The sequence below is a fragment of the Grammomys surdaster genome, unplaced genomic scaffold (assembly GCF_004785775.1).
Source record: "Grammomys surdaster isolate TR1022 unplaced genomic scaffold, NIH_TR_1.0 125889, whole genome shotgun sequence".
NCBI classification, from domain to species: domain Eukaryota; kingdom Metazoa; phylum Chordata; class Mammalia; order Rodentia; family Muridae; genus Grammomys; species Grammomys surdaster.
This window is the reverse complement of record NW_021620714.1, coordinates 1,753,877-1,762,907: the sequence shown is the minus strand read 5'-3', so window position 1 is coordinate 1,762,907 and position 9,031 is coordinate 1,753,877. Positions and strand designations below refer to the sequence as shown.

The 9,031-nt window shown below is 52.1% G+C and overlaps 1 protein-coding gene across 1 annotated transcript in view; it reads left to right on the top strand.

The window, feature by feature from the left end:
- Positions 1-422: 422 nt before the first annotated feature.
- Adcy5 (adenylate cyclase 5) overlaps positions 423-9,031 on the top strand; it is a 141,431-nt gene continuing 132,822 nt past the window's right edge. The window contains exon 1 of the mRNA XM_028752212.1: positions 423-1,559. Within this exon, the coding sequence (XP_028608045.1) occupies positions 423-1,559 (1,137 nt within the window). The remainder of the gene's footprint in view (positions 1,560-9,031) is intronic.

The window sequence follows — 9,031 nt, the reverse complement described above, 5'->3', positions numbered from 1 at the left end:
GAACTGCCAGCTTCGGAGAGGCGCCGCCCGCAAGGACACCTCTCCGTCCCGCCTGCTCCTTAACTCCCGGCCCGAGCTCGACGCGAGCCAGGAGTCCGGACATCTCTGCGCGCGGCGCAGCAGCCAGAGCTGTCCCCACTGCCCCCGCTCGGAGCCAACTCCGTCTCGGACCTGGGACTCTGGACTCTTGATTCGTAGCTACTTCTCACCTCGGGGCTGCGCTGTCTCCCCGCTAGCCTTCCCGTTGTCCTCCACCGCTCAGGACGGGGGTGCCACGATGTCCCGCTGCTGCGCAGGGCCCCGGGCCTCCCTCGACGTGTGACCCTAGCCTGGTCCCCCTGCTTGGCCGTCCGCCCTCTCCTTGGAGACCCCCGGCCCGGCCCCCGGGGGAAGAGGAAGAAGACGACGAAGCCGAGGGGGGGATGTCCGGCTCCAAAAGCGTGAGCCCCCCGGGCTACGCTGCACAGACAGCGGCATCGCCGGCGCCCCGGGGAGGCCCGGAGCATCGCGCCGCGTGGGGAGAAGCCGATTCCCGCGCCAATGGCTACCCCCACGCCCCCGGGGGATCGACCCGCGGCTCCGCCAAGAGATCTGGGGGAGCGGTGACCCCACAACAGCAGCAGCGCTTGGCCAACCGTTGGCGCGGTGGCGACGACGACGAAGACCCTCCACTAAGCGGTGATGACCCTCTGGCCGGAGGCTTCGGCTTCAGTTTCCGTTCTAAGTCCGCCTGGCAGGAGCGTGGCGGCGACGACGGCGGTCGCGGCAGCAGGCGGCAGCGGCGGGGCGCGGCTGGAGGGGGCAGCACCCGGGCGCCCCCTGCGGGCGGCAGCGGCAGTTCGGCGGCGGCCGCAGCGGCCGCAGGTGGCACCGAGGTGCGCCCCCGCTCGGTGGAGCTGGGCCTGGAGGAACGTCGAGGTAAAGGCCGCGCGGCCGAGGAGCTGGAGCCTGGGACGGACACCGTCGAGGATGGAGACGGGTCCGAAGATGGAGGTAGTTCCATGGCCTCAGGCTCTGGGACCGGCGCGGTGCTGTCGTTGGGCGCCTGCTGCCTGGCCTTGCTGCAGATATTCCGCTCTAAAAAGTTCCCGTCGGACAAACTGGAGCGTCTGTACCAGCGCTACTTCTTCCGCCTGAACCAGAGCAGCCTCACCATGCTCATGGCCGTGCTGGTGCTAGTGTGCCTGGTCATGCTGGCCTTCCATGCGGCGCGGCCCCCGCTCCAGATAGCCTACCTGGCCGTATTGGCAGCTGCTGTGGGCGTGATCCTTATCATGGCCGTGCTCTGCAACCGTGCAGCCTTCCACCAGGACCACATGGGCCTGGCCTGCTATGCACTCATTGCAGTGGTGCTGGCCGTCCAGGTAGTGGGCCTGTTGCTGCCACAGCCACGCAGCGCCTCCGAAGGCATCTGGTGGACCGTGTTCTTCATCTATACCATCTACACCCTGCTGCCTGTGCGCATGAGGGCTGCGGTGCTCAGCGGGGTGCTTCTGTCGGCTCTCCACTTGGCCATGTCTCTGCACACCAACGCCCAGGACCAGTTTCTGCTGAAACAGGTAGGGGTCCACTTGACTACACTTGATTGAGGGGTGGGCAGGTCCCGCCCTGATGTTCGAGAAAAGGGATCAGGTCCATACCAGTTAAAAGTGGTAAAAAGTAACCAGAGAGACAAGGCTTTATGTCAGGCTACACTGTGTGCCTTCCAGGCCTAGCTTCTTTATCTTCTAAAGACTACTCTCATAAGGCTTGTAGTGCTTTGGCCTGGTAGAGGACATTCTTCATAGTAGTCACAGTTGCCAACTTAAAGCAAGGAGGGTTTAAGAAATTTTCAGAGTCCCCATTTCTCTCAGAACTTCTGGTCCTGTATAAACAACACTCCCAACATAAGTGGCGGGACCCTCTACCAGCCTGAGTTCCTCTGTGAGTTTGTTAGCCAGTTCCTGGATACAGCCTTGTGGAAGACTGTTGCCCAGTCTTAAGGAGAAGTCTATAACTCTGCCCCGAGTCTGGGCTGTTGGGCATTGTTGAGATCTTAAGCAGGACTGATTAAGTTTGCTTTCTTTCCCAAAGTGACCCAAGCTACAGATCTGCCTTTAGCACAGGTGGGAAGGAGCTGCTGAGATGTGTGATGACCCACCCCCTTTCCGACTGTGCCGGGCATCACAATCCCTTCCAATGGACACTCCTGGATGTTGCCATGCAGGAACTTTATATCCCTAAAGGGACCTGTTGGGCAAACCTAAGACTCAGAAGGACATCAAGCTTACAATTCTTGGTTAACTGGTGACTCAGGCTTGACCCTAGGGTGAGGCAGTCTCCCTAATATCCACACCCTGTTCTCTGTCCCAGTCTATGAGCCCTACGGGACCTGTTTGTTTGTACATTCCTCAGTTGGAGCATCAACTGGGGTCTTGCAAGTGGGTGAGTGTGGCTTTGGACCGCACCATACACTCCTACACCTCCTTTAGTATCTGCTTCATCTCACAGACCCTCTTAACAGAATTCTGTGATTGCTTCCCTCCTCCTCTCCAGTTCAACCTTCTTCCCAGACTTTGATCCCTTCGAATGCTGCATCCTTCTGGGTGTGCTCTCCTGTGCCCTCTGAGTACATCCTCACCCATAGTGGATAATAGTCCTATAGATACTGGCTCTTCATGGGGCACTGTGACTGAGAGGGACCTCTCTGGGTCCCAAGTTTCTCTTTTTGGGTTGACTGTGCCCCTTCTGCTCCCAGTATCCTCAGTGTGGAGCCTCACCTCTTGTGGGAATTTCCTCTCATGGCCATATTGGGTTGTCTTCCCCTGCTTGGTTAACAGTGGACCCAGAGGCAAGTTGAAAAACTTGTTCTTCTCTGCCATCCATTGACTTTGCTATGTAACCTGGGAGTCCTGGGCTACCCATCTCTCTCTCTCTCTCTCTCTCTCTCTCTCTCTCTCTCTCTCTCTCTTCCGCTCTCCCCTTCCCCCAGGTGTACTAGATACTGAGTAGTGATTTAGTAACTTCTCACCAGCTTGATCGGGAACCAGTGAAGTGGGCCAGATCAAATGGGTTGTAGTGTTCATTTTTCTGATCTGGTATCACAAAGGGTGGGGTTTAGAGATCAGCTTTCAACTTGGGAGCAATCTTTTAAGATATGGTTATTGTTTGAAAGGATTGCTACTGTTGTTTATGAAGCTACCGCCTCAGATGGGTGTTGTGTCAGTGTGGAGTGGGCATCGCTTTTCTTTGGAAGGAAGAGCCTTTGGCTTGTGTGTGGCAATGGAGGTTTCCAGGATAGCTCAAGGTATTTACAGCACCAGGCTTGAAAACCTGAGGTCGGACAACAATGGGAGGCAGTCCTGAACATGGAGATGGAGATAAATCCAAGCCTCACCTTAGCATGGACAGACTGTTGCAATCTTGTCTGCCAGATGGACTTTCCCTGGTGGTTCCTCGGGCTAACCCTGCTTCCCTCTTTCTCCACTCCACCCCTCCACACTCCAGGCTTCTTTTCCCACTGTGGTCTTTAGACTTTTTCCTTGGCTGCAGGTTTTGGAGTAGGTTTATACTTAACTTCTTCTTCTTCTTTTTTAATCTTCTCTAAGTCTAGTGGAGCTCAGTAGGAATGGGCCAAGACAGGGGAACAGAAACATTCTTTCTGTTTGGCCTCTGAGAAAACAGCACCTTTGTTTTTGTTTGTACTTGACTTTACCTTTCTGATTATGCATGACCCAGAATGTGTCTGTCTTGAGCAAAAACTGTGCGGGTGCTGGGGGAGCAGTCCTGGACCAGCTGCTTCAGATTGCTCTAAAGCAGCAGGTGGTAGAGGGTGACTGCTTAGATGCTAAGTTCTTTTCCCTAAGGAAGCAGCATACCCAGGACAGGTGGAGATAGTAAGCCTGCGCTGTGTTTGAACTTTGATGCCCTCCACTCCCCACTCCCCACCCCCTTCCTCTCCACCCTGTGGCATCTTGGCCATGCAGTAGGCTGACAGTAAACTGTGTCAGTAAACCCTGACATCTGCAAGGCTAACCTCTACCCTCCTGTAGCCTGGGGCTCTCAGCACGATCTGGTCTGTGTACTTTGCCCCACCCCTTTGAGTGAGGCTCCATCCATGGCTTGGTAAGGGAAGCGGTACTTGGTTTCTTAACATGTTGGTCTTCATTCGGAAGACTACTAAGACTGGAGGTGCAGGGGCCCCTCTTGGTGGCACTTAGTGCTCCTTTTTTCCTCTCTCTTCCCCCACCTGCTCCTTCCCTCTCACTTCCTCTTTCTCCTCCATCCATTCCAGCACTCCACTGTGCATCTCTGCCCACCTGCCCTTTCCTTGACCATTCAGCCAGTTCTGCCTTCGTCTTTGGCCTCTCAGCCTCTTCTGTGCTTGTGTCTGGCTGTTATGGTTTCATCCCCTCACTGGGGTACAGTAGGAGCGTCATAGGTTGTTTTTTCTCTCCTCCTTTGCCTGTTAGAGGTCCCTCTGCTACACCCATACCATAAATAACACTCGAGCATCTGCCAAACACATTCCTCACTTGTGTTAATAGGCTGCAATGATGCTGGAGCCTGTTGTCATGGCAACCTCATTTTTGTTTGACTGTATCCCACTCTGCTACATAGAGCCTCTGTGCAATCACACACAAACAAGCATGCTCCCACAACTATTACCCATGCTTGGCTGTCAAAGAATATTTTGGAGACAATGTCCTTGAGACCTGTGGGGGTCAGATATTCATCTGCAGAAGGGGGTCATTTCTTCCTCCCATGGATATTTTAGGAAGTGAGGTGGATGGAGAAGCTCTTTGGGAAGTAGGAGCACTGTTCAAATGTGGGGTGCTTTTATTTTGTAGCCACACTACACCTGCCCAGCGTGGCTTCTGGGGAGAAGATTCTGCCCCTGTGTGTTTCTCAGGGAGCTTGCAGAGTGGATTCCCATCCCCATTGACTTCTGTCTGCCTTAGCCCCTCGCCCTCATTCTCTCCCAGCCCCTTCGAGAGAAGCTTAATCTTAGTGGTTTCTTGCATGTCTTCTTTTGTACCTGTTTGAACTGACAACTGTCACCAGTTGTTCCAGCCATCAGAATGGCACAGGCACTGTGTGGGTGATGTTCTGTGACTGAGCACGTGTGAATGTCTGCCTCGAGGAAGTAAGGGGTGGATGAGGATGTAGGTCAGGAATGGAGTCCCATGGCTGCCCAGGGACAAGCAGATGTGTAAGTGCCTGCCTGCCTGCTTGTCCGTCAGTCTGTCTGACTGGCGCTGAGGTGGCTGGAAAGCCTTTCAGAGGAGATCCTTGCAGCTCTGACCTGCTTGTTTTGGGCTGGCTTCCAATAGCCCTTGCCTTTCTCATTATTCTAATGATAACGAATTATCATTATTGACCTGAGCTCCCCAGGGAGTGCCTACTGCACCCTCTCTACCATTTAATCTTTGAGCCTAGGGGCTGGGCTTGATCTACTCCCTTGCCCCCATGCTCCTGCAGCCTGTGTGCTCCATGACACTGTAATATCTGCTGAGAAGCTGCCTCCTCCTTCTGGAACATGGCCCAGAGGCCTTCTGATTGGTCATCATGGCCTCCTCAAAGTACGCTGCTGCTGGGTCACATGGAAGGGGACACACTTACCCTGTAGGCCCAGCATTGTCTTCCACCAGTTAATTCTTCATCACTTGTATTTCTGTGCAAGGGCAACCTGGCCACAAGTGAAGCCCACAGGCTGGAGTCAGGGTTGACTTTAAGTCTGGAACAGAGGAGGGTCTGTTTGTCGCCCCTCAATTAGCCTCCAGGCTAATTGCATTTGCTAGTTATATTTCCTAATTGTTTTCAATTCTGTTTTCCTTTTACAGGCAGCTAGGACAGGGTACTTAGAGGGAAGTAGATGTGGCTTCTGGCAGGGCTCGAGTGGGCCTCTGGATTGGGGGTGGGGGTCTTTTGTTAGCTCTTAGGGGGAAAATCTGTGATCTGGGGTGGGGGGAGTGTGGAGGAGCCTGTTAGTGACATTTAGCAGAAGGTCACAATGATCTGCTGCTGAATTGGTGGAAATGCTCACTGTCAGTCTAAGCTGATGTGCAAGTAAGATCTCAGGTCTTTGTGCTGAGGAACAGAGTACTCATGTTTGTCTGTACAGAGGATAGACAACCTCTCCAACCTCACTGTAGAAAAAGGACTAGGACCCAAGCTGTACTGCATAGATAGGCCCTGGCTGTGAGTCCCTGTGTCAAAGCTGGCAGTTGACATCAAAATGAGGCTGTGTCCAGGCTTGGGCCAGGCCACCTCCTCTCCTGAGAGACATGAATGGAACTGCCACCAGGATTCCAGCCAAATGTGGGAGTAGGGGTGGGGCAGGGAACCCCAGGAAGGAGTCTCCCTAGGTTATGCCAGCTCCTAGCTGGGTGACTTCCTGTTCACAAGGCCTACATAAATACCTCAGCTAACTTCTTTCATTTTGTGACAGGCTCAGTTTGGGATTGCTTACTTCCCAGGAGTGTTGGGAATGGAAAGTTTGCTCTGAGAACTTTACCATGCTTGTTCCCATAAGTCCTTTGGGTATAGTTATGTAAGTGATATTCTAGCATATTCTTCTCTCATCCATGCTTATCAGATAGGGGTAGCTGGCTCATGGAGGGCAAGATCAATGTTCATTTTCTTTCCCAAATATAAAACTTAATGCAGCAAACTGGAAAGTCAGTTTTATACACACACACACACACACACACACACACACATGCTTTATACATATACACATGTAGTTATGCACACACACATGCATGCATGAACACACATGCAGGTATGCACACACAGATGCACACACACATGCAGGTATGCACACGCATACATACACACACTCATTTTATACATACATGCACACATGAGCACATACATGCAGACATGTGCACATATACACATACATATTCAGGTATGCACACAAACATGCACAGGTACACACACACACACACACACACACACACACACACACACACACATTTTAACCTTCTCAAGGCAATGTCCAGTTGCAAGATGGGAAAGACCTCTATAACACTATGAACAAAACCTGGGAGTTTCTAGTTAACAGACAGCAAGCTCACATGAGCTGTGGGAAAGGCAGGTAGGGCTCTTGGTTCTGTTGAAGCAGATCCAGTCATAGGAAGGTTGAGTCTTGTCAAGTATGGTGTTGGATCCTAAAATTCAGAGGGAGGTGACGTTTAGTAAGAGGACTGAAGACCTCGAATTCTAAGGAGACAGTTGGCAGAGTGAAGGATTCTGCAGAGGAGGAATGAACCAGACAAGCTGCTGCTGCTGGGATTTCTTGGAGTTTACAGGAGGTGCTAACTCAGTTTTGATTGCTCCTATTGATAGGTCCCAGGGCAGAAAAGAGTGGCATATTTTTGCTCCAGGTAGGAGGCCTTTTTGGCAACTGGATTTGCAGTGACCAAAAAGATGCTCTCTGTCAGTGTGGGGCGCGAAGGGAGCCAGAAGGCTGCCTGCTAGGCTCCCTGTGGAGGCAAATGTTTGCCTAGGTTACTCTATCACTGGGTCCCAACCTAGCTTATCATTATCCTATGCGAAGATTTTGGAAGATGCAGATACACAGGTGCTGCTAGAAAGTGTAACGTCCAAGGGTCCGGGGTGGAGGCCAGAAAGTGTTGGGTTTGTTTGTTGTGGTGCCAGGGATCAAATACAGGGCCTTGAGCAACATAAGCAAGGGCTACACTCAATAAACCCCTCAGCCTGAACTATTTCTCCACCTCCTCCTTCTTCTCCTTCTCCTCCTCTTCCTTCTTCTCTTCCTCCTCCTCCTTCTTCTCCTCCTCCCATTTCCCTCCCCTTCCCCATCTTCCCTCTTCCTCCTCTTTTTTCTCTTCCTCTTTTTCCTCTCCCTCCCTTCCCCCTCTTCTTCTTTCTCTTCCTCCTCCTCTTCCTCCCCCTCCTCCTCCTTTTCCTCCTCTTCCTCCTCCTCTTCCTCCTCCTCCTCTTCCTCCTTCTCTTCTTCCTCCTTCTTCTAAAGCAGCTTAGATCTATTATTCCAAGCTCTCCTGGTAGTCTTAATGAGCAAGAGGAACTCTCTCTGGTTACAACCCTAGGATTCGATGGCTCAATGTGCAGAGCAGCATGCCCTTCTCCTGGGGTTATCTGCATACCACCTCAGCATTCTCTTCCCAGTATGTTATTTCATTTCTCACAATCATAACAAATAACCTTGGTAGCAAACTTTTTATTTCAAAGGAAAGGTTTATTTACTAAAGCTTTGGAGGTTCAAGGACATGGTGCCTATGTTGGATTTGCCTTTTGCTCGTTACAGCTTAATGAGTGGCAGAGGCAGGAACCCGGATAGGTAGGACCAAGTGGTGACATCTTGGAGGAGCAGAGAAAGCTGGATGAGGTAAAACACCTGGACCAGCAATATAAATCTAGCAAAGCAGCCCATGTCTTAATCTTATAGGTAGAGGCAGGAGGTTTAGAAGTTCAAGGTCTTCCTCAACTACATGGTAAGTTTGAGGCCAACCTGGGCCACAGAGTCCATGGATGGAAAAATAAGACAAAACTGCCAAGAAATCATACCGGTGACCCCTGCAGGGGCTTGTATCTCAAAGGTTCCGCCAGTTTCCAGTAGTATCACCCTGAGGACTGACCTTTTAAACACTCTGGCTCCTTAGAGAGACACAGACTATTCTCAGATCATAGTCCATGACCCCTGTTGAAAGCAGCAGCATCCTGCATGTCCGCTAAGTGTCATCCAGGAGGGGCTCGTAAGTGTGTGCTGACTCAGGGATGCAGATCTGGAAGGTGGTTGGATGACGGTAGCATGCGAGATGTCCAGCTTGGAATTGCTGCTCTCCACTCATCCCTCTCCCCCACCATTCTAGCCGCTATTTCCTGTTGGGATCAGAGCAATCTGTAGCTCCTGTGATGGGGCAGGGGCGGTAGAAAGGGGGTGTGGCTGGGTTCCTGGGTGTAGAAAACACTGGAAAAGGAAGAGGACAGAGGGTAAGAAGGGATTAGGGAATCAGGTTTGAAGGAGAGAGGTCGGAGTTAAGGAAAGGCATAAGAGATTATT